At 37.8% G+C, this 24,395-nt stretch overlaps 2 protein-coding genes across 6 annotated transcripts; both read left to right on the top strand.

The window, feature by feature from the left end:
• The first annotated feature begins 1,458 nt into the window (after positions 1 to 1,458).
• Positions 1,459 to 12,145, top strand: LOC122966686. 3 transcript variants are annotated; one of them, XM_044330955.1, is made up of 10 exons: positions 1,459 to 1,506; positions 2,630 to 3,361; positions 4,480 to 4,559; positions 4,839 to 4,919; positions 5,037 to 5,096; positions 5,206 to 5,301; positions 5,559 to 5,663; positions 6,832 to 8,758; positions 9,677 to 9,841; positions 11,413 to 12,145. In XM_044330955.1, exons 2-10 carry the CDS (start codon positions 2,659 to 2,661, stop codon positions 11,706 to 11,708), a joined length of 3,513 nt encoding a protein of 1,170 aa, XP_044186890.1. In that variant the 5' UTR covers positions 1,459 to 1,506; positions 2,630 to 2,658; the 3' UTR covers positions 11,709 to 12,145. The 3 variants fall into 3 exon arrangements, with proteins under 3 accessions (XP_044186890.1, XP_044186909.1, XP_044186900.1); XM_044330965.1 differs by having other exon boundaries at positions 1,464 to 1,505; positions 2,621 to 3,361; XM_044330974.1 differs by lacking the exon at positions 5,559 to 5,663.
• Positions 12,146 to 12,872: 727 nt separating this feature from the next.
• Positions 12,873 to 23,997, top strand: LOC122966700. 3 transcript variants are annotated; one of them, XM_044330986.1, is made up of 10 exons: positions 12,873 to 12,970; positions 15,018 to 15,757; positions 16,654 to 16,733; positions 17,031 to 17,111; positions 17,234 to 17,293; positions 17,372 to 17,461; positions 18,374 to 18,478; positions 19,004 to 20,918; positions 22,577 to 22,747; positions 23,288 to 23,997. In XM_044330986.1, exons 2-10 carry the CDS (start codon positions 15,055 to 15,057, stop codon positions 23,575 to 23,577), a joined length of 3,495 nt encoding a protein of 1,164 aa, XP_044186921.1. In that variant the 5' UTR covers positions 12,873 to 12,970; positions 15,018 to 15,054; the 3' UTR covers positions 23,578 to 23,997. The 3 variants fall into 3 exon arrangements, with proteins under 3 accessions (XP_044186921.1, XP_044186939.1, XP_044186930.1); XM_044330995.1 differs by lacking the exon at positions 12,873 to 12,970 and adding an exon at positions 13,022 to 13,307; XM_044331004.1 differs by lacking the exon at positions 17,372 to 17,461.
• The last annotated feature ends 398 nt before the right edge of the window (positions 23,998 to 24,395 follow it).

Here is a 24,395-nt window from a genome sequence, read left to right as displayed (position 1 = left end):
CTGAATATAAAATTCACTGTTATCTTACCTTTGAAGAAACTGTCACTCTACTCTTCACATTTTACTGTATGGACAAGGTATTTGAAGAAAAGTCATCGGAGGCTGCAGCATATTATGGGGTTCTTCGAGCCGAGCACCAATTGTTGAAAGGAAATTTGAATAAATCTCCATCAAGCTCTGTAAGGATTTTATTACAGTTTGCTACAATTGTATTCTAAGTAGTAACTCCTGCCTTTAAGTGCACAGACACTTTTTTCAAAGATATCCTCGTGCCGTCTTATAAACAGTGTGATTGTCATAACAGCCACATTGGATTATAACCTTCTTATAGTGTTTTACATAGCCTATGTCAGTTTGTATCATACAAAGAATATGACCCTATGTTTAAGTTTCCCCCCCAAATTCCAACTATTTTGTGAATTATTTCAGCCAGGGCTATCATGTGGAAACAGGTGAACTGATGTTTTCTAATTGGTCTTAAAATGAGGGTTTTGGCAAGAGTTACTTTGAATGTGATATGTGATAGTGTGCTCCTTTAACAAGGCTTTGGTTTTTCAGTCTTCATGTATGCAAATCTAAATACTGCTACTCTACTTACGATGTGCGTTTAAAACATTAGTGATTTATACCAGAGATGTAGTCGAAAAAGTAGATGTTTTTTTACTATGCAGTTTTGGCAGTGCTGCTTTAATAACGTTAGTTAATACAGCCTATTGTGGACACAAGATTAATTGAAAAACAGTCTTTGCACACCAGTTAACAGCCAGGGGTTTACTGGTTTTTAAATGCATATAAAATTAAAAAATATGATATTTTTGGACTTTGCAAGCTCTGTATTATTGTAATTTTCTCCCTCCCTCTCCCTTTTTCTTCTTGTTCTTTCAGATGGATGTTTGAGCTTTACTGTGCAGAATGGTGTATGTGCAGTTTGACACTTGAAGGCTCTTTTCACTTTCATCTGCCAAAACTGGAAATTTTCTCTCTGCTCATTGAAAATTAGATTTTAAGGGATGGGCATGATTTGTGACGTCACAAGTAGTTTGAAGAAAATTGTGGTCCAGTATGCAACACACAAGTGTGATGTGGATAATTGAAGCCTGGCGCGCACATACATACATTACATACACTGAGAATGGACTTTTCAATGAAATAGGAGACATCTTGTGTCCAGCAGTTAAACTTTTGAGATGAAATATTTGTATATTCATAGATTGTAATTAATTTTTAATTAGGGAGAAGGAGTAGATGCCATTTTAGGGATTTTTACATGTTAATTATACTGCTTTGTGGAATAAACATATTCGACATACATTATTATTCCAGATGAGTAGTGTTACATGTCTTAACACGTTTCTGGATCTTAAACTATTTTCTGTCAATATTTGGTGTAGAGTTTTAATGATGACGCCCTTATTTTGAAAAACTCCCCGCGGAAGTTTTATTTTGGCATCCAGGGGGCGGGGCCGAGACGTAAACAACGGCCACTGCTTCCGGTGATGTTCACAGGTATGGTGCTCGTGTCCAAACATTTTTTTTTTTTTTACTGAAAATTATATTTATTTTTTTCAGCTACAGCTACATTTAAGCTCAGCTACATCTTGTTGTAGAGATTTGTTTATTTTTCTGCCTTGTCATTCGGGATTCGTTGTTTGTCCTACGAGTTAATTCAGAAATGCTACACCCTAGCAAGCTAACAGCTAACCGCTAAACAATGTACCGTTAAATGTACCGTTACCGTTAAAAAACGGTAGAAGAAAAATGGGACACCTCGCTGTTCAACTATGTTTTTTATTCATGTGCACAAACCTACAGCAGTGTAGCTATAGCTGCCCATTCACTACTGTTAGTATAAATGTAAAGTGAGTTGGGACAAATGAGTAACCATTCATATTTTATAAAGGATCCTGCAAACGACAAAGTAATATTTTGGGTGATGAAGCTTCAAGAGTTGGTTCACCAAACTAACGCTACTACCTGTGAGCAGGACTTTGTCTCTAGAAAGAGCCCTGTTCAGATTATGTCGTATTTTCTTGTATTTTTTCCTGCACTGTAAACATCATATATTAAATTCCATTCACCTCCATTGATGAGGAAATTTAAGAGACAGGTATCTTAACCCTTTGACATAACTCCAGACTATCTTAATGACTAGATACCACAAGAGGTAACTAGATGAGAATATGTGTCGTTTGTCATTTAGTTGAACAGACCCCTTAATACAAACTATTGAAACACAGATCAATTTCTCAATCATCAATCAAAGTCTATTTGTACTGCACCACTCATACAGGTTAGTACAATTCAAAGTGCTTCACAGATGTAAAACAATTGGAGACTGATGCACATGAGAAATAACAATAATGAAAATGTATTAAAAATAAATAGACTCAATAATAATGATAATAAAATAGAGTGAAATAAAAATAGATAAAAACAATAACAAATTAAATTGATGGAAAATATTTTACAGCACGGACACAATAAAATGAGATAGATTAAAATAGAGTAAAATGTCTATAAATTGTCTATTTATTTCTTAAAGATATGTTTTAGGATATACAAAAGTCCTCTGCTTGGAATAATAAATTGTGTCTGACATGTTTTTTTTCCGCTATTCCCCGTCTCCTAGGAACTAAAAGACCCTGACGGTTATGGAGGATGATGGACAACCCGACAGCAAATAAGAGCCACCTACCCTGTCAGTCATGGGGGGGCCAGAATGGCTGGTCCACAGCTTCAACTCAAGGGCCCCTCCTTAACCCTCTGTCCAGCTCTCAGCATCTCAGCCTGGGCTCGTCTTCTGACCAGAGACCCCCCTACGACCACATGCAGGCATCTGACCAGAGCTGTCTGAGTGACCTCAGCACTTTATCATCCAGAAGCAACACTCACCACTCTGCCCTGTACAAAGCCTCCCACATTAGTAGCAATTTGTCGTCCACCTCGCTATTTGCCAACTCTGCCATCCCAAGTGTATCTCACATTATATCTTGTGATCAGCAAAATCCTCACAGTTCATCAATGCTACTAGCTGTTAACCAAGGAAAAAATATCCCCCCACCTTCTCTTCAACAAACAAACCAAGGATCTCAGCCTTGTAGGCCCCAACATCTACCACTTCTCTCGCCCCACGACCCTTACAAAACCTCTTTTCAACCTCCATTAACCAACCAGGGGCTTCAAGATATGACCATTAGCCTACCGTCATGTGGACAAGATTTAAACCACGGATCACAGAGGACATCTCAACCTACTTTTGAAGGAGTGAATGTGGATGCTGGTGTTGCAGGATACACTCACAGCCATGCCTCATCTACTTCTCAGGAGCAGCCTCAGTGGATACCTTCATCAGACTGCAGGGGTAAGCAGTTTTTGTAATACCTGTATGGTACTTTGTCATGTATTCAAGTCAAGTCAGTTTTATTTGTATAGTTCAATATCATAAATCACAAATTTGCCTCAGGGGGCTTTATAATCTGTACAGCAATAAAACATCCTCTGTCCTTAGACGTTCAAATCGAGAAACTCCCTAAAAAAAAAAAAAGCCTTTCTCAAATAATAAAGATAATAAAAAATGGAAGAATCCTCAGAAAGAGCGACTGAGGAGGGATCCCTTTCCCAGAACAGACAGACATGCAATAGATGTTGTGTGTACAGAATAGACAAAGACAGACAAATCGAAAACAGTATGATGAAATTATATATATGAAGGATGTGATCAGGAGGATGCAGAGCAACTTCCAAGTGCCGCCAAGAGCAGAACAGGACCTGAGCCATGCAAACTCCATCACCATGGAGATCTAGGATGAGTACAGACTACATATGAACATGTATTGGAAGATGAAAACCCTCTTCAGTGTACTTAAACATACTGGGATTGATATTTGTTGCTTACACTTGGTATCCTGACTTTTATATCTTGACTTTGACAAAGCAAACTGGATTTTTTTTAACTTGACATGAATTTTTAGATCAAAATTGAGCGTATTAATTTTTGAGGAATTTGAATATAATTTTTGAAGTTGTGAACCCTAAAAAGATATATGCTGAAAATAAAGTTTTTCACATTGCACCAAACAACAGAGACAAAATCGTTTATCTTTGTCTGAACCAGGTCGATCAAGTCTATCAGTGTTGTTGATGTTGATGACAAAACAAACTACGGCTTCCAAAATTAACATAAAATCGAATCAACATCTATTTAAAAAGAGTCCCAACAAAAACTGAACATTATAAACTATAGGAAGGTAGCATGTAATGCACATGAGATTTTTTGACAATAAGAAAAATTTAGAAAATTGCCAGCCTGATCCTTAAAATAATTGGAAGATATTGTGACAGATGACAAGTCGAGCTGTCAGAGCAACAGCAAAACCCTGTCATCCAAAAAGAAGAATAAAACATTTCAACACGCTACAGATCTCAATACTGCTCAGAATCCAACTTTTCCTTACATTATCTAACTTGTCTTTTCCTCAGGAGCCAAAAACAAGTCTGTCCCTGATACAGCTGCTCATCCTAACAAAAAAACATCACAAAAGGGGAACATTACTCCACCGGTGAGGAAATTAACACCATAACCTACATCAGAGGATATATATATATATATGCTGTAGATGAGAAGACTTGAATTTTTTGCATAATACTGCAAATAATATTATATAAATATTGTTTCCACAGAAGTTAAATGTACTGATTGCAAGTTGATTAAGACAAAAACATCTACCTAATGAATCTAATGTAATGTAATATTTCCACTAGAGTTATAGAGCTGTGGCATCTAACATGCACCTTAACATTATACATCTTTTAATTAATTTCAAAAACTCTGCTTTCAGGCCAGCAATGAGAGGAGTCGTTCAGTAGTTTTACATCAGCGTGCACTACTACTCAAACAACTGTCGGAGTTGGATAAACTTGTAAGTGTGATTATTTGCCACCCGCTACCACTTTAAAATTGTTCAATAATAATGATATAATACAATATAATTCAACATAATTACTCCCTGATGACTTCACTTTGTCCCCCCATTAAGCTGGAATCATTACCTCCAGATGACAGGAGTGATGGGCAGTCTCAACACACAGCTAATCAGGTAGGTTACATTTTTTAAATGATGTGTTTTCATTTGCAATGAAGAATAACGATTCACATCTAAAATTCATGCAAAAATATAATACATACTGTTTTTTTCCCACTTTTAGTCTCCTCCATTGATGAACGATTCATCTCAATGTGAACAAACAAACACCAGTGATCCACAGCAAGTTCAGCTGTCAGCAGGCAGAACCAAGTCAAAGGTAGTAACGCATCAAATTATTAAATCAGCTATAATCAATATTTTTTATAATAACAATGTATCACATGACAGTGTACAATGTTAGGTGAGAACAGAGAATCATCATTATCGACCACAGCAGGCAGCTGTTTTCAGAGAAAAAGCTCTAAAAAGCCAGCTGCTCAGCAGCAAACAGCAAATTTTATATTTTTAGGCTATTAATAAGTGATAGTCATAGTTTCTTGTTTTCTTTTTGTTTTTGTTTATATTGTTTTTTAGTTACAGTCACATCTTTTAGCGGATTGTTCGACCTCAGCATCCTGTGAAGAACAAAATGAGACCTGTGATTCACCAGATGACCTGATGTCAGCAGCAAAATTAGAGGTAGTCACCTGTAAAATTTTACTTTTTTTGTTTAATCTTTAACAAATAGTACATGTACAACCTGGTTATTTAGTATTAGTATTATTTCAGAACAGTTTTCATATGATTTTTTTTACAGCATGGCCACAGTTTGTTTGGGCATTATTTTCATTAATTTCAGTTTGGACAGGCCATATTTAAACCAGGCACAGTTCAGCTGAAAATGTCATCAACAACAGTGTAATTGAAATTTATAAATTCCATTTTGATCAATTAAGTCAGAGTGCAGCAAGTGCAAGATGTAAAGTAAAGAAAATATGGCAAACAGTAAGTGGCCTAAATACTGAACAGAAGTAGCCATGCCAGCCAAGATAACCAATAAGAATATAAACACAGCTTAAGCCATCATAGACCATAAGCTGGGTGGTACCTTTAAGTTTCGTGAGTCTCAAAATATTTGTGTACAGTTATTCAGGTATCACAGTGCAAGTGTTGTAAAATTGAGCAAATTAATTATGTTGTAAGTTTCCACATTTGCTTAAATATTTCCTAGATAATTCACACTTGTTCTACGCTGCATCGGTAGTCACTTCAGCTGCTGTTGCTACAGCTTTAAACAGCTGTCCAACAACAAAAGCGAGTTTTAAAAATGAAAAATACTCATTAAACTTACAATATACTGAATATATTCCACAGTATTGAAGAAGACAAAGACTGTTTAGATTTAGGTGTTACTTATAGCCAGTGTATTTATTTGTAAGTTTATCTATAAGTTATTGTAAGTAAAAATAAATTAAATGTCTAAATACTAATACATACTTGAATCTGTTTAATTTTAGCCCTCAAACTCTAGTAGTAATGGATTTTTTGGTGTTAGGACATAAACATTGAACTTTTGAACCTGGTGTCCACTTCCAGGGTTTCAAAGCACTGATATGCTGTTAACATAACAACCCAAAATTCATATGTACTTGTTTAAGGACCTCCTTTTCTACCAGAATAAAAAAATCAACATCACTAAATGAAGTATTCATTTGATTAACGTCAAATGAAGATGAATTGTACATCTTCTCAAAATTTGCTGTGGTATGTTAGCGTTGTGGCACATGCACTCAGTAGGTTTTTATTTTCTGCAGTTACAGACTGATAGTGATCTTATTTCTACATACAATTGTTTTCCTTTTTCCAGAAAACAAAAAATGTCTCAGCGGAGTCAGATGACAGTGATCCTGATGCCTCAGTGGAGTCAGAGGACACTGATCCTGATTACTCACCTAACAGTGATGGTGACTTCTCTGACTGCTTGTCTGACACTGACGATGGCTTCTCAGACGAATCCAGTGACAGCAGTCCTTCGACCCCACAGGAAGAAACACCTCACCCCAAATCTCCTCTTCCAAGGAAAAGGGGGAACAAATCAGGAAGTTCTTTGTTAAAGGACAAAAGTGTCGGTCCTCTAAAAAAGACACACGCAAGTAATCAGAAGAAATCCTCAACTGTGGTGTTGCCAACTTCAAATTCAAAAGCACAACGTGTTTATGATAAGAGGAATTATTGTCTGTTTTGCTCTAAACCAATGGTCAAAATGGCAAGACATCTTGAGTCAGTCCACAGTGACAAAGCAGAAGTTGCAGCTGCATTTCAGTATCCCAAAAATTCCAGAGAAAGGCAAAAGATATGGAACAGATTAAAGAATCAAGGAAACTTTGCTCATAATAAAAATGTTTTAAGAACAGGGAAGGGACAATTTGTTGTCCGAAGAACAGCAAAGCAAACTGGAAAAGGACTGAAAGACTTTCTTCATTGTCTTTATTGCCGCGGTCTGTATTTTAAGAGAACTTTGCACAGACACATGAGGTTGTGTCCAGAGAAAGTGAAGAATGACAGTGAATCACAGATTGGAAGAAAGCGTATCGCATCGCGCTGTGTGCTTGAAACTATCGGAGACCTTGGCGTAAGTGATGGTTTCAGGGAACTTCTATCCCAGATGACATATAATGATGTGACACAAGCTGTCATGGATGACAAGATTATCTTGCAGTTTGGTGAGCAAATGTTTGATCAGCACAGATCCGATGTGAAGAGGCATGATTACATACGACAAAACCTTCGTCAGATAGCAAGACTTTTACTCGAAGCTCAAAAAATAACTCCCCTGAAGAAGCTGGAGGACTTCTTTCACCCCTCAAGCTTCCCACATGTTGTGTCCGCAGTGAACGTCTTGGCAGGTTACGATCCAGAAAAGAAAACGTACAGCATTCCTTCACTTGCCATCAAGCTTGGCTACCATCTACAGAAGTGTTGTGGTATTGTTGAGAAGAATGCAGTGCAGAGTGGAGACACAAAACTGGCAGAGTCTGCACAAAACTTCCTCTCTGTGTACCAGAAAACATGGAATATGCTAGTTTCTTCAGGTGCATTATCGACCCTCAGGGAAACAAAACTGAATACAGAAAAGAAGGTTCCGTTTTCTCAAGATGTGAAGCGCCTGAATTTCCACATGGAGAACGTTCATCTTCTTGCTGAGAAAAAACTCACAGAGTTCCCTTCTGCAGAAAACTATGCTGCTCTGGCCAAGGTAATACTCGCTCGAACAATTATTTTCAACAGGAGAAGAGCCCGTGAGGTATCAGCGGTGTCACTAACGGCTTTTATGTCAAGGAAAAAGTCAAACCTGCACGATAACTTTGATATATCCGTTTCTGACTTGGAAAGAACCATGTGTGGGTTCTTCACTAGAATTGACATACAAGGGAAGTGCGGGGGAATGGTCCCTGTTTTACTAAAACCATCATTCGTGTCAGCATTGGAGCTTCTTGTCAATGTTCGTGAAACGTGTGGAGTCCCCAGTAAGAATCTCTTCCTGTTTGGCCGACCAAGTGCACTGTCTGCCTACAACGGCTCAGACTGCATCCAAAAATATGTCAAAGAATGTGGCGCTAAAGACCCTGAAGCACTGAAATCGGCGAAGATCCGGAAGCATTACGCAACAATGCTGCAGCTGATCAACCTGGATGAGAATGAGGCCGACCAAATATTTGGTCCTAATAATCAAGTCCGAACCCTGCTACAGAATAGCAGCATGCAGCTGGATGACGTCCAAATGGACTCTGAAGGTAAGAATTCTTCTTTTTAACGCCAGAATTACGATGAAGTTTTAAATTATATAGGAATAAATGCACGGTTTAGAAAGGGGGTCAGTCTGTGGTTAAGTGTAGCGTGAAGGGCCTTATGTGTTGACTGCACATGAGTGACAAAAGAATATGACTTTAACTCTAAATCCTGACAGCCACACAGTTTTAACTTTACTGCAAAACCTGAGTATTATGACCTGTTTCCCAACATAAGCTTTGATAAAGTCAGCTGTGTAATTGCTGATTTCTTGATGTCTGAGCGCAGCACTTATCACCTCTTTGGAAAGGTACACTACAGAAAGTATTTGTCCCACTGCTTATCTTCCACAAACAGCACAAGCCACAGGACATTTTATCATCATCTCCTGTGGTTTAAAATCATTTTCCTACTGAAAATACTGAAGTTAACCACTTTCTGGTGTAACAGCTGGATGTTTTCATTTCTTTTTTATGAGCAATATTGAAAGCATTGTCTATAACCTACTAAATAGCTCACTAAATCAATCAGTGCAATCTTAAGTTACATACTATAATTTGGAGCAATCGCATCAAAATTAACTTTAAATCATGTGTGGTGGAACCTGGAATACACATAACGCCAATGCTTTCAATCGTCAGTTTAATTTGTTATTGTAAGGCAGATATTAGTGCTGTGACCTATTAATGTAATAAGTCTCAATGGAGTGTGTCATTCAGGTATATAGGAAGTGTAACAAACAGTGGCACATGACCAGCCACTAAATTGCTTTTGAGCAAGGTGCTGAACCCAAAAACTGGATTGCATTGCTGCAACATGGATCATTTTGAGCTCTGGCTTTTTCAGCAATAATGGAAATGTGGGAAAAGGTGTGTGTAGATAAATGAGATATGTGAAAGAAGTCTTTTTTGTTTTACATACAGAGAGATTACAACCTGCAAGAGGACATCAAGCTGCGTCATGGGATCAGAGTGAGGTTCTTGGTGCATGCTATGCGCCAGCAGATTTTTATCATGAACAAGCAAATGGAGTAATGGCAAGCACCAGCATGACTTTACCTCCAAAATATGGCTACTCAGGCAAAAAAGGTAGTGATGTTGAGCATGAACAGTCATTCTATCCATTTCTTTCTTTAATTGTTGGCCACTTTGGCTGAGATTTTCTAAGTAAAAACATCTGTACAGTAAAAAAGCAGGATTTTGAAGGTGAGTGAGTGAGGGGGATGTTTTCAGCTTTCTCATGCTACCATATACGGTTGTCTCTAACAGCTACAGTGCATTCAAAAAGTATTCAGATCCATTCACTTTTTTCACATTTTGTTATGTTGCAGCCTTATGCTAAAATGGTTTAAATTCATTTTTTCCCTCATCAACCTATACTCAATACCCCATAATGACAAAGTGAAAACAGAATTTTAGAAATTTTTGCAAATGTATTAATAAGGAAAAACTGAAATATCACATTCCCACCGTGGTGAAACAGCAGCAATATTAAATACAACAGTATTTGTGTTCTCTCTCTGTTTGGGTTGACCACATTTTGGATCAGGTCTCTTTTTTTGAAAATTAATTTATGCACGTTGGGTTCAAGGTGGTTTTCCACGGGTCTGTTTTGGGCCGGTTCCAACATTTTGGATCCCTGTAGACCTCTAATTCAGACACTTTGCTTTGACACTTGAAATTTAGCTCAGGTGCCAGCATCATACTCTGGGGGGTTTTTCAGTGGCAGGGACTTGGGGACTGGTCAGGGTTGAAGGAAAGCTGAACGGAGCAAAGTATAGAGTTATCCTTAATGAAAACCTGGTCTGGAACGCTCAGGACCTCAGACTGGGCCGAAAGTTCACCCTCAAACAGGACAATGACCCTAAACACGCAGCCAGGACAATGCAGTAGTGGCTTAAGAACAACTCTGTGAATGTCTGTGAAGTCAGGGCTCTTGCCCAGCCAGATCGAATATCTCTAGAGAGCACTGAAAAAGGCTGTTCACTGATGGTTCCCATCCAATCTGACAGAGTTTTAGAGGATTTGTAGGGTAGAATGGCAGAAAATCCCCAAATCCAGGTGTGCAAAGCTTGTCATGTCATACCCAAGAAGACTCAAGGCTGTAACTGCTGCCAAAGGTGCATCAAATAAGTAAAGGGTCTGAACACTGAAGTCAATGTGATATTTCAGTTTTTTCCTTTTTAAAAAACTTTAAAATTGTTTTTTCACTTCATCATTATGGGATATTGAGTATAGCTTGATGAGGGAAAAGGTTTTAACAATTTTAAAGTTTAAACAACAAAAAGACTGCAACATAACAAAAAGTGAAGGGGTCTGAATACTTTCTGAATGCACTGTAATTGTCTGAATAGTGTCTTTTAAGTTTTTTTTTTAAGTTAAGTTTAATTTTCTGGCTGCTGGACTCTTCATTTAGGATCCAATTAATTTTACGGGTGCGACCATTCACCTTAAGACATTTAATTCTAAAATAAGGTATTTTAATATTTCCATTTAATGGCTGTTTAGCGAGACTAAACATTGAAAAATCTTTCATGCATTTAAAAAGGGAAGTTGAGTTAAAATGTGTTCCTACTTGTCCACCTCATTGTCCAAGCTTAATTTGATGTTGAAATGTGTCTTTAATTTTCATTCATAACTCCTTTTTTTCCCCACAACAGGCTCTCAAAATCAGGGCAAACATAAATGGGAGGACGCAGAAGTTTGTGCTGTAGAAAGACACATGATGCGTTTCATTCAAGGACACAAGGTACCTCAGAAAAACGACTGCCTTCAGTGTCTTGAGGCTGAGCCAAAAGCACTGAGGACCCGTTCCTGGAAAGGTGTAAAGGACTACGTTAGAAACAGGATCACTGCCCTAAAAAGACAAAGTGGCACCTCCCAAGCTTTATCTACAAACAGTAACTGGCCCGGGCAAGTGGAACCACAGAGGACTGGACATTTTCAGCAATTGTAGACTTTTCCCTCTTCTATTTTCTTACACTGCATCTCCCTCTGGCCCTCTTTGTCTTTCATTCGTTATCGGTCTCCTCTCTGTCTCTTATACAACATTGTGAGCATTTCCGTCCATTAGGATGGCCAAGAATACATTGATAACTGATCATTTTTATTTTCTGGTTTGTTCTGCAGTTGTTGTCAGTCATTATTCTTACTTTGTATCATTCTACAGTATATCTCTCTCTGTGGTTTAGCTTCATTTTAAGAAGTTCATTTGGACACAAGATGGTTCATAAATACTGACAGATGATGTTATACAGATTAAGCTGATGTCTAATTATTACGTTTTTGGAGCTGACCCTCTTCGACCAAGTTATCTGGCGTACTGTATTTTGTTATTCAGTTTGACTTTGTATAACAATTTACCAATAATAAAGTGCCAACGATAATGTCTTACCAATGGATGTCAGAGTAAATGGATGAGTTATCTGTATTCCATGCATAGAATGGCAAACACTCTGTTTTAGTGATTTCTGTCACCCCGTAAGGGCTGCTGTATCTTTGTCCTTCCTCTTTCATGAAGTGGTGACAGAGGAAGTGACAGCAGCAGTCCCCCCTCCACTCAAAAATATGTTTTTTTTTTTCTTGTTCCTTCAGTTGGATGTTTGAGCTTCACTGTGCAAAATGATGGATGTGCAGAGTTTGACACTTGAAGGATGTTTTGACATTCATCTGCTGAAAGTGGAAATTTTCTCTATGCTCAATGAAAATTCAATTTTCAGGGATGGGCCTGATTTGTGACATCACTTCTAGTTTGGAGCAAATAGTGGCCCATTATGCAACTTACATAAGTGTGATATGGGTAATTGATGCCTGGCAGTGCATATACACACACTGTATATACTGAGAATGGAATTCTCAGTGAAGTAGGAGACATCTTGTGTCCAGCACTTAAACTTTTGAAATTAAATATTTGCATATTCATAGATTCTTATTCATTTTTAATTGGGGAGAAGGAGTAGATGCCATTTGAAGGAGTTTAACGTGTTAATTGTACTGTTTTTGTGAAATAACCATATAGGACACACATTATTGTTCCAAGATGAGTATTCTTACATTTCATAATACATTTTTTGATCTTTAACTGTTTTCTGTTAATATTTAGTGTAGAGTTTTAGTGTTGGCGCCCTTATTTTGAAAAACCGCCAGCGGAAGTGTCATTTTGGCATCCGGGGGGCGGGAGACATAAACAACGGTCGCTGCTTCCGGGGATGGCCACAGGTACAGTGTAGTGCTTGTGTTCAAGCGTTTGTTTTTACTGAAAATTATATTTATTTTGTTCAGCTACATTTAAGCACAGCTACATTTCGTTGTACAATTTTGTTTAGCCTTTGTTTTCAGCCTTGTCATTCAGGAGTCGTTCGTCCTACGAGTTTTCAGAAATGTTAAGCTAAGAGCTAACTGCTAACAGCTAAACAAAATACCGTTAAAGAACTAAATAAATGGGACAGCTCACTGTTCCTCACTTCCATTGTAATGATGGTGAGGCAGAAATCTAAGAGACAGGAATCTTAAACCTTTGAAAAAAAGCTATCTTAATGACTAGATACCACAAGAGGTAACTAGATGAGAACATGTGTCTCTTGTCATTTGGTTGATCAGACCCCTTAATACAAACTATTGAAACACAGATTCATTTCTCAATCGTCAATCAAAGTTTATATGTATTGCACCATTCATACAGGATAGTGAAATCCAAAGTGCTTCACAGATGTACATATAATAAAATAATAGAGAATGAATGTGAAAACAGTAAAGCTCAAGTATCCAACTGAAAGAACAAGAAGAAAAACTTTTTTTTACTGGAGCAAACCATGGACCAATAAGTGACTTACACTACTGTAATGTGGAAATTTGAACATCCAACGCATATAGATTAAGAAAGAACTTCTCAGAGAAATGGGAGGCATCTTGTTTCCAGCAGTTATGGACTGAAAAATATTAATAGATTCTGGATATTTCAACAAAGGAGAAAGAATAGTAATTTTATGAGAGTTTACAGTGCAAATGAACTTTGTGTAAAAAAATCATATCAGACCCACTTTTATCCAACAGAGAGTATTTTTCATATCTCTTAAAACATGTCTTGAATGAAATATTTGTATTATTTTTAGGCCATATGCCTTGTCTAGACATGTGTGTTGAGTAGCTGATCAACAGGAAATTAATTAGTAACTAATTTGATAATTGATTAATCATTTGAGTCAATTTTCAGGCAAAAAATTCCAACATTTGATGCTTCCAGCTTCTCAAATATGAGGATTTGCTGCTTTTCTTTGTCTTAAATGAAGTATGGTGCAACAATAAGGCTTGCCCTGTTGCTCGGGGCAAGTAAAATGCCACATCAGGCTAGTGAATCCAGCTACTCTTTTGCTTGATCGGGCAAGTAGTTAAAAATACAAAAGTAAAATAATAAAATAAAATAAATGTTCCATGTTTTTCAACCATCGTCATATCATAAATTATGTTCTTGTTCTCTGGCACACAGCATAGCCCCCTCCCCTTGCATGCATCAGGGAATAGTGGCACATGCAGTCGGCCATTCAAAAATTGAGTATGCTAGTAGTGTGATGTGTGAAACAAACATCCTTAAACTGCCATAAATATAAGAAGGAGAAACATTAAAGAGGGAAATCAGAAAGCTTGGAGTGGAAGAAATGAGTAAATAAAAATGTATTTGCAATCGCATTAGGGAGTCTATTCCATTATTTGAAAGAAACTGGGCTGATCAAAAGAATTTAGTGTTCAGTGAAATATATATGGGCCATTTTCAATATGCGAGAATGTTTATTGCCTCACATCCATGACATTCTGTGTCCTTGTTCTGTTTCACTTACTTACATAAAGATTAAACATGAGAATTAACTTTAGTCCTTGTTGTTATTTGATAACCGCTAATAAATAAAACAGCGTGTATAGGGGCAAATAAAAATTGACTTTAGGCGAGTAGATTTCTAAAACATTAACGTTGAACCCTGTGATGAGAGTCATCTTATGAGTAATCTAAATATTTTGGACTAGTAGTCTGAGAAAACTCATTTTAAAAAGGGAATTTTCACAATTTCCTGACATTTTATAGGCAAAACGGCTAGTCTATTAACTGAGAAAATATGGAAGATTCAAAATGAACCGTTAATATCTGTAATTTATCTCTAATATTCTCAGCCAGCCTTCCTAGTTGTGTTAATTGTTATGATGTTTATGTCTGATATTTTCACATCTATTGAGTGAAATAATGTTCTTCTCTTTGCTGTTCCCCGTCTCCCAGGAAATAAGAGACCTCAAGACCCTGACGGTTATGGGGGATGATGGACAACATGACAGCAAATAAGAGCCACCTACCCTGTCAGTCATGGGGGGGCCAGAATGGCTGGTCCACAGCTTCAACTCAAGGGCCCCTCCTTAACCCTCTGTCCAGCTCTCAGCATCTCAGCCTGGGCTCGTCTTCTGACCAGAGACCTCCCTACGACCACCTGCAGGCATCTGACCAGAGCTGTCTGAGCCACCTCAGCACTTTATCATCCAGAAGCAACAGTCACCACTCTGCCCTGTACAAAGCCTCCCACATTAGTAGCAATTTGTCGTCCACCTCGCTATTTGCCAACTCCGCCATCCCAAGTGTATCTCACATTATATCTTGTGATCAGCAAAATCCTCACAGTTCATCAATGCTACTAGCTGCAAACCAAGGAAAAAATATCCCCCCACCTTCTCTTCAACAAACAAACCGAGGATCTCAGCCTTGTAGGCCCCAACATCTACCACTTCTCTCGCCCCATGACCCTTACAAAACTTCTTTTCAACCTCCATTAACGAATCACAGGCTTCAACATATGCCCATTAGCCTACCGTCATGTGGACAAGATTTAAACCAAGGATCACAGAGGACATCTCAACCTACTTTTGAAGGAGTGAATGTGGATGCTGGTGTTGCAGGATACACTCACAGCCATGCCTCATCTACTTCTCAGGAGCAGCCTCAGTGGATACCTTCATCAGACTGCAGGGGTAAGCAGTTTTTGTAATACCTGTATGGTACTCTGGCATGTTTGTCATGTATTCAAGTCAAGTCAGTTTTATTTGTATAGCTCAATATCACAAATTTGCCTCAGGGGGCTTTATAATCTGTACAGCAATAAAACATCCTCTGTCCGTAGACCCTCAATTCAAATCAATAGTGAAGACCCAGATTTCTCTTCTTTAAATAAGGCAGAGCCTCCCAGACTCGCCCTCGATTGTCATCCCATTGATTGAAACACCCGACTCTAATTTATAAAATTGAAAATTGAAAATTTATAAATGAACATCTCATTTGTTTAATTGATGTGCCTTTATCTAGTTTTAGGACTTGCATGGGAATTTGATCACGTTTTAGGTCATATTTATTATAGAGCAAATTCTAAAGGGTTCAGAAACTTTCAAGCAGCACTGTATACACACGCATTGAAAGATGAAAACTCTCTTCAGTGTGCTTAAACATGTTGAGCTTGATATATCTAAAGGACATGGTTGCTTACCCTTTGTATCCTGACTTTTATATCTTGAATCTGGCAAAGCCAATATGAGCTCTTTTCACTCACTCAGAGTATATTATTAATTGTTACAGAGAAATATGATAAATGAGGTTTTGGATACACACACATTTCTTAAGTAAGTAGCTCAATTCATTGTTGGTTTAGCTCTGCATGTGAGATTTGTTGACAAGAAAAATTTAGAAAATTGCTTCTTATCCTTTAAACAACTGGCAGATGTTGAGACAGGTGACAAGTCGAGCTGTCAGAGAAACAGCAAAACCCCGTCATTCAAAAAGAAGAATAAAACATCTCAACACGCTACAGATCTCAATATTGCTCAGAATCCAAATTTTCCTCATATTGTCTAACTTGATTGTCGATTTTCCTCAGGAGCTGAAAACAAGTCTGTGCCTGACGCAACGGCTCATTCTAACCAAGAAATATCACAAAAGGGGAACATTACTCCACCGGTGAGGAAATTAATGACTCCACAATTTATATCAGAAGACAGCTTTGCTGTTTGGTGGTTTATGTCTGTACATAACTGCACAAATATACTGTACATGAGGTGACTTTTTTGCATATTAATGCAATAATATTTGTAAATGAAGTGAAATATACTTATTATAAGTTGATTAAGACAAAAACATCTACCTAATGAATCTAATGTAATGTAATATTTCCACTAGAGTTATAGAGCTGTGGCGTCTAATGCACACCTTAACATTATACATTTTTTAATTAATCAAAAAAAACTCTGCTTTCAGGTCAGCAATGAGCGGAGTCGTTCAGTAGTTTTACATCAGCGTGCACTACTACTCAAACAACTGTCGGAGTTGGATAAACTTGTAAGTGTGTTAAGGTGATTAATTGCCACCCAATAACACATTAAAATTTATTAAATAATAATATGATACAATATAATTCAACACAATTACTCCCTGATGACTTCACTTTGTCCCCCATTAAGCTGGAATCATTACCTCCAGATGACAGGAGTGATGGGCAGTCTCAACACACAGCTAATCAGGTAGGTTATGTTTTTTAAATGATCACATCTAAAATTCATGCAAAAATATAATAAATACTGTTTTTTTCCCACTTTTAGTCTCCTCCATTGATGAACGATTCATCTCAATGTGAACAAACAAAGACCAGTGATCCACAGCAAGTTCAGTTGTCAGCAGCAAAGTCAAAGGTAGTAACGCATCAAATTATTAAAGCAGCTATAATCGATATTTTTATCATAACAATGTATAATATGACAGCGTGTAACGTCGGAGGCGACGCTTGTAGTGACGAAGCAGAAGAGTGGCTGTCCTGTGTGGTCAGCAGCCATTGGTATCACGAAACATGTGCAGTAGATAACGGTGTGATAGATGATGATGCAAGAAATGTTTGTTCCCCTCGTAGCCCCGACTATAATAGAATGAAGAATTTCAATGAATAACCACGTGAATGATCCGTTAATCTAATTGTTGCTCATCGTTGATTGAATTTTAGTTTTTTAGATTTTTTAAAAATGTTATATAATTTTAATAGAATGTTTTAAATGAATAAAAACGGATGATCCATTAATCCCATGTAGAGATAGAAGATATTTTTCCTGAAATTTTCTTTATTTAGGCTAGTTCTTTATGACAAATATTATGACTTTTTGTATGTTTATCTGAATTAATGAAATTTCTATAAATAATGTAAATTATATAAATTTTCTTATTCAGCTTTCTGTCCTTTTTTTTTTTAAAAAAAAAATTGTGATATTGAGCTTGGCATGCATAAAGTAAAGTGATTTAGGCCTTTTTTTTTAAACCTAATACAAGTGTCCCAGATTAGAAAGTGTCCTGTCCCAGATTACCAAAGGCCGTCACAAAGAACACTAATAGGTGTGGCATGTCTCCTCTGGGTATAATGTCTGCATTCTTTCTTCTGGTGTGGTTAGAAAATATCTAAAGGATTGCAGAAAGGTAATGTGTTGATCTATTGTGTTAGATAGATATTGGAATAAGTCGCAGAAGTCATAATTGCAAAAAAATGTCCCAGATTACCTGAATTCACCCTATCAACTTCAAAGGTGATGATATGTCAATGTCAACATGTGTTTTTTTAGTTACAGTCACATATTATAGCGGATTGTTCATCCCCAACATCCCATGAAGAACAAAATGAGACCTGTGATTCACCAGATGACCCGATGTCAGCAGCAGATTTAGAGGTAGTCACCGGTAAAATTTTACGTTTTTTGTTAAATCCTTAACAACTGGTACATGTACAGCCTGGTTATTTAGTATTAAGTCGTTCATTATTTGAACAGTTTTAATCACATTTTCATATGATTTTTTACAGCGTGGCCACAGTGTGTTTGGTTATTCGGCTGTGTTAATCAGACACTTCTTAGAAAAGTGACATTATTTTCATCTCAGTTTGGTTAGGCTGTATCTAAACCAGGCACACTGCAGATCATTTTAATTGAAAAGATGTAAACAGCTTCTCTACGATTTTCTGCAAACATTAACGCATAGTTACTTGTTATGACAAATTGAAAAAAAAAATAAAAACATTGTGGCATGTAATGAAGTCTTCATTTGATCTAAGTCAAATGAAGATTAATTGTACATCTTCTCAAAATTTGCTGTGGTAAGTTAGCATTTCAGCATATAAACTCAGTTGGTTTTTATTTTCTACAGTTACAGACTGATAGTGATCTTATTTTTACATACAATTGTTTTCCCTTTTCCAGAAAACAGAAGATGCCTCAGCGGAGTCAGATGACAATGATCCTGATACCTCAGCGGAGTCAGATGATAGTGATCCTGATTACTCACCTAACAGTGATGGTGACTTCTCTGACTGCTTATCTGATGCTGGTGATGGCTTCTCAGACAAATCCAATCACAGCAGTCCCTCGACCCCGCAGGAAGAAACGGCTCAACCGAAATCTCCTCTTCCAGGGGAAAAGGAGGATAAATCAGGAGGTTCTTTGTTAAAGGACAAAAGTGTCAGTCCTCTAAAAGAGACATGTGAAACTAATCAGGAGAAATCCTCAACTGTGGTGTCGTCAACTTCAAATTCAAAAGCACAACGAGTTTATGATAGGAGGAATTATTGTCTGTTTTGCTCTAAGCCAGTAGGCAAAATGGCAAGACATCTTGAGTCAGTCCACAGTGACAAAGCAGAAGTTGCAGCTGTATTTCAGTATCCCAAAAATTCCAGAGAAAGGCAAAAGATATGGAAAAGACTAAAGAATCAAGGAAACTTTGCTCATAATAAAGAGGTTTTGAGAACAGGGAAGGGACAATTTGCTGTCCGAGGAACAGCAAAGCAAACTGGAAAAGGAATGAAAGACTTCATTCATTGTCTTTACTGCCGTGGTCTTTTTGTAAAGAAAGCTTTGTTCAGACATGTTAGGTTGTGCCCAGAGAAAGGGAAGAATGACAGTGAATCACATATTGGAAGAAAGCGTCTCGCATCGCGTTGTGTGCTTGAAACTATCGGAGACCTTGGCATAAGTGATGGTTTCAGGGAACTTCTGTCCCAGATGACATATAATGATGTGACACAAACTGTCATGGATGAAAAGATTATCTTGCAGTATGGTGAGCAAATGTTTGATCAGCACAGATCCGATGTGAAGAGGCATGATGACGTAAGACAAAACCTTCGTCAGATAGCAAGACTTTTACTCGAAGCTCAAAAAATAACCCCCCTGAAGAAGCTGGAGGACTTCTTTCACCCCTCAAGCTTCCCACATGTTGTGTCCGCAGTGAACGTCTTGGCAGGTTACGATCCAGAAAAGAAAACGTACAGCATTCCTTCACTTGCCATCAAGCTTGGCTACCATCTACAGAAGTGTTGTAGTATTGTTGAGAAGAATGCAGTGCAGAGTGGAGACACAAAACTGGCAGAGTCTGCACAAAACTTCCTCTCTGTGTACCAGAAAAAATGGAGTACACTAGTTTCTTCAGGTGCATTATCGACCCTCAGGAAAACAGGAAAGAAGGTTCCGTTTTCTCAAGATGTGAAGCGCCTGAATTTCCACATGGAGAACGTTCATGTTCTTGCTGAGAAAAAACTCACAGAGTTCCCTTCTGCAGAAAACTATGCTGCTCTGGCCAAGGTAATACTCGCCCGAACAATAATTTTCAACAGGAGAAAAGCCCGTGAGGTATCAGCGGTGTCACTAACGGCTTTTATGTCAAGGAAAAAGTCAAACCTGGACGATAACTTTGATATTTCTGTTTCTGACTCGGAAAGAACCATGTGTGGGTTCTTCACTAGAATTGACATACAAGGGAAGTGCGGGGGAATGGTCCCTGTTTTACTAAAACCATCATTCGTGTCAGCATTGGAGCTTCTTGTCAATGTTCGTGAAACGTGTGGAGTCCCCAGTAAGAATCTCTTCCTGTTTGGCCGTCCAAGTGCACTGTCTGCCTACAACGGCTCAGACTGCATCCAAAAATATGTCAAAGAATGTGGCGCTAAAGACCCTGAAGCACTGAAATCAGCGAAGATCCGGAAGCATTACGCAACAATGCTGCAGCGTATCAACCTGGATGAGAATGAGGCTGACCGAATATTTGGTCCTAATAATCAAGTCCAAACCCTGCTACAGAACAGCAGCATGCAGCTGGATGACGTCCAAATGGACTCTGAAGGTAAGAATTCTTCTTTTGAAAGCTATAATATGTAAATATTCTGCATTAAAATGTCTAAAAACAACTAGACCCATGTTATATATTTTTGCTTAGTTGTGTACTTACATTATCCCAACTGTTTCCAACCATTTTCAAACCCAGAGGAATCAGTCATTTTAATCAAGGTAACGGTCCGTTTCATTTAGTCACCTGTTAATGGTGTCATACCCCCTCTACCAAAGAGTATACTCCCACGAGATGCATGCCTCGGTGTTGTGGTTGTCTGCCAGAAACTGTCATAAATTGACTTTTATTCTGTTTTAAGCCATATTTTTATGATAAACTTTTTAGATTTTGGTCGTTTTTAACTGGATGAAGGATTTTAGTCATCAGACATCTAGATCTTAAGTTATCAGAAACAAGCTGAGCAAACGTTAGCAGCAGCTTGGCTAGCAGCCCCTCCTGTGTTGCAGAATCACTGATTTTTAACATAAAACTGCTTTACTTACTGTTTTCATAGTCTTATTCCCCATGTACGTTTGTGCTGGAGAGGAAGAGACCTTTGCGGATAATTCGGCTTGTTGTAAAAACCTGCTTTAATGTATGTATTTTAAGTTATCAGAGAAACAAATTAAGCTAACGTTAACAGCAGCTCTGCTCGCAGCCCCTACCGGACATACTGTGTCCACTGAACAGCGTCGGAAAAACACTGATTTTTGACGTGAAACTGCTTTATTCAGTGTTTTTACCTGAACTTTGAGTGCTTTTATCCTGAGCGATGAACATTGAAGTAATCCTATCCTGGAGAAACTGGTTGTTTAACAATGAAGACAACAACTCCCATGATCCCATGCTACTTTACACCGTCATCACACTCCGTCTTTTGTTACTGTTTTGATTGAGAGACCCCTAGTGGCAGAAATTACATATTGTGCATTTAACGCCAAAATTACAATGAAGTTTTACGGCATTTAGGAATAAATGCAGGGTTTAGAAAGGGGGTCAGTCTGTGGTTAAATGTAGTGTGGAGAGCCTTATGTGTTACCTACACATTAGTGACAAAACAATATGATTTTAACTCTAAATCCTGACAGCCACACAGTTTTAACATCACTGCAAAACCTGAGTATTATGACTTGTTTCCCAACATAAGCTGTGATAAAGTCAGGTGTGTAATTGCTGATTTCCTGATGTCTGAACACGGCACCTATCGCCTGTTTGGAAAGTGTTTGTCCCACTGCTTATCTTCCACAAACTGCACAAGCCACAAGACATTTTATCATCATCTCCTGCAGTTTAAAATCACTTTTCTACTGAAAATACTCAAGGCAAGTGGGTAGATATTAGTGCTGTGGCCTGTTAATGTAATAAGTCTCAAAATCTTTGCAAATGTAGGGTATATTGATTTTAAACAAAGCTTGGAAAGAAAAGAGAGTGACTAGTATCTTGAGAGGCAGGAATGGAGTGTGTCATTCAGGTTTATAGCAAGTGTATCAGAAAGTGGCACTTGATCAGCCACTAAATTGCTTTTGAGCAAGGTGCTGAACCCAAAAACTGGACTTTAGTGCTGCAATATGGATGACTTTGAGATCTGGCTTTTCAGCAGTAATGGAAATGTGGGGAAATATGTGTGTAGGTAAATGAGATATGTGAAAGAAGTCTTTTTGTCTAACATACAGAGAGATTACAATCTGCACAAGGACATCAGGCTGCATCACAGGATCAGGGTGAGCTTTCTGGTGCATGCTACGCGCAAGCAGATTTTCATCATGAACAACCACATGGAAAAACGGCCACATGCAGCACCAGCACGACTGCACCACCAAAATCTAGCAACTCAGGAAAAAAAGGTAGTGATGTTGAACATTAACAGTCATTCTATCCCTTTCTTTTCTTTACAGTAAAAAAAGCAGGATTTTGGAGGTGAATGAGTGAGGGAGATGTCTTCCGCTTTCTCATGTTACCATATACGGATGTCTTTCACAGCTAATTGCCTGAATAGTGTCTTTTAATGGGGGTTTTTTATAATTAATTTATAAATTAATGTTAAAGTTGAATTTTCTGGCTGTTGGAATCATCATTTAGGATCCAATTAATTTTACAGGAGTGAAATATTTTTCACCTTAAGACATTTTATTCTAAAATAAGGTATTTTAATATTTCCATTTAATAATTAGATAAATATAATGAATTAAGTAAATATTGTCATCTTCAAAAGGCTTTCATGCAGTTAAATAAGGAAGGCGAATTAAAATGCTACCAAGAGTTCCTACTTGTTGTCCACCTCATTGTCCAAGCTTAATTTGATGTTAAAATGTGTCTTTAGTTTCTCAGAGTTTTTCCAGTGATGGCATAAGTTTATTCATAACTCCTTTTTTTTCCCACCACAGGCTCTAAGGTCAAACATAAATGGGAGGATGCAGAAGTTTGTGCTGTAGAAAGACACATGATGCGTTTCATTCAAGGACACAAGGTACCTCAGAAAAACGACTGCCTTCAGTGTCTTGAGGCTGAGCCAAAAGCACTGAGGACCCGTTCCTGGAAAGGTGTAAAGGACTTCGTTAGAAACAGGATCACTGCCCTAAAAAGACAAAGTGGCACCTCCCAAGCTTTATCTACAAACAGTAACTGGCCCGGGCAAGTGGAACCACAGAGGACTGGACATTTTCAGCAATTGTAGACTTTTCCCTCTTCTATTTTCTTACACTGCATCTCCCGCTCGCCTTCTTTGTCTTTCATTCGTTATCAGTCTCCTCTCTGTCTGTTATACAACATTGTGAGCATTTCCGTCCATTAGGATGGCCAAGAATACATTGATAACTGATCATTTTCATTTTATGGTTTGTTCTGCAGTTGTTGTCAGTCATTCTTACTTTGTATTATTTTACAGTGCATATATCTTCATTTTAAGAAGTTCATTTGGACACAAGACGGTTCATAAATACAGACAGATGAAGTGTTATACAGATTTTACAAATGCCCAACTTTTACATTTTTGCTGACCATGTTTGACCAAGTTATCTGGTATACTGTATTTTGTTATTCAGGTTGAGTTTGTATAACAGTTTACCAACAATAAAGTGCCAACTGTAATGTCTTACCAATGTACAGTTACCTGTATTCCACACATAGAATGATAAACACTTGTTGTTTTGGTGATTTCTGTCACCTGTAAGGGCTACTGTATCTTTGTCCTTTCCTGTATGAATGGCAGTTGTAGCAGAAATGGTGACAGAGGTAGTCAAAAGTCATGCATTCAAAAATTTTACTCAAGTAAAGTTACGGAAGTATCAGCACAAAATGTCAGTACCAAAAGTAAAAGTACTAATTAGGCAGCAGACCTGCTCACGTCAATGTTCAGATTATTCTTACTGTTGTAGCTGATCAATGCCGTACTAATTGCACCTACTTAACATATAGTTAATTTACATATTGGATAGTTTAATCCTTAACAATGCACCAATTTATAAACTGTTTATCTTCATCTGAAAAGTAACT

This window comes from Thunnus albacares, chromosome 2 (assembly GCF_914725855.1).
Source record: "Thunnus albacares chromosome 2, fThuAlb1.1, whole genome shotgun sequence".
NCBI lineage: Eukaryota > Metazoa > Chordata > Actinopteri > Scombriformes > Scombridae > Thunnus > Thunnus albacares.
Note: the sequence above shows the minus strand (reverse complement) of the source record. Positions and strands in the feature narration are given on the sequence as shown.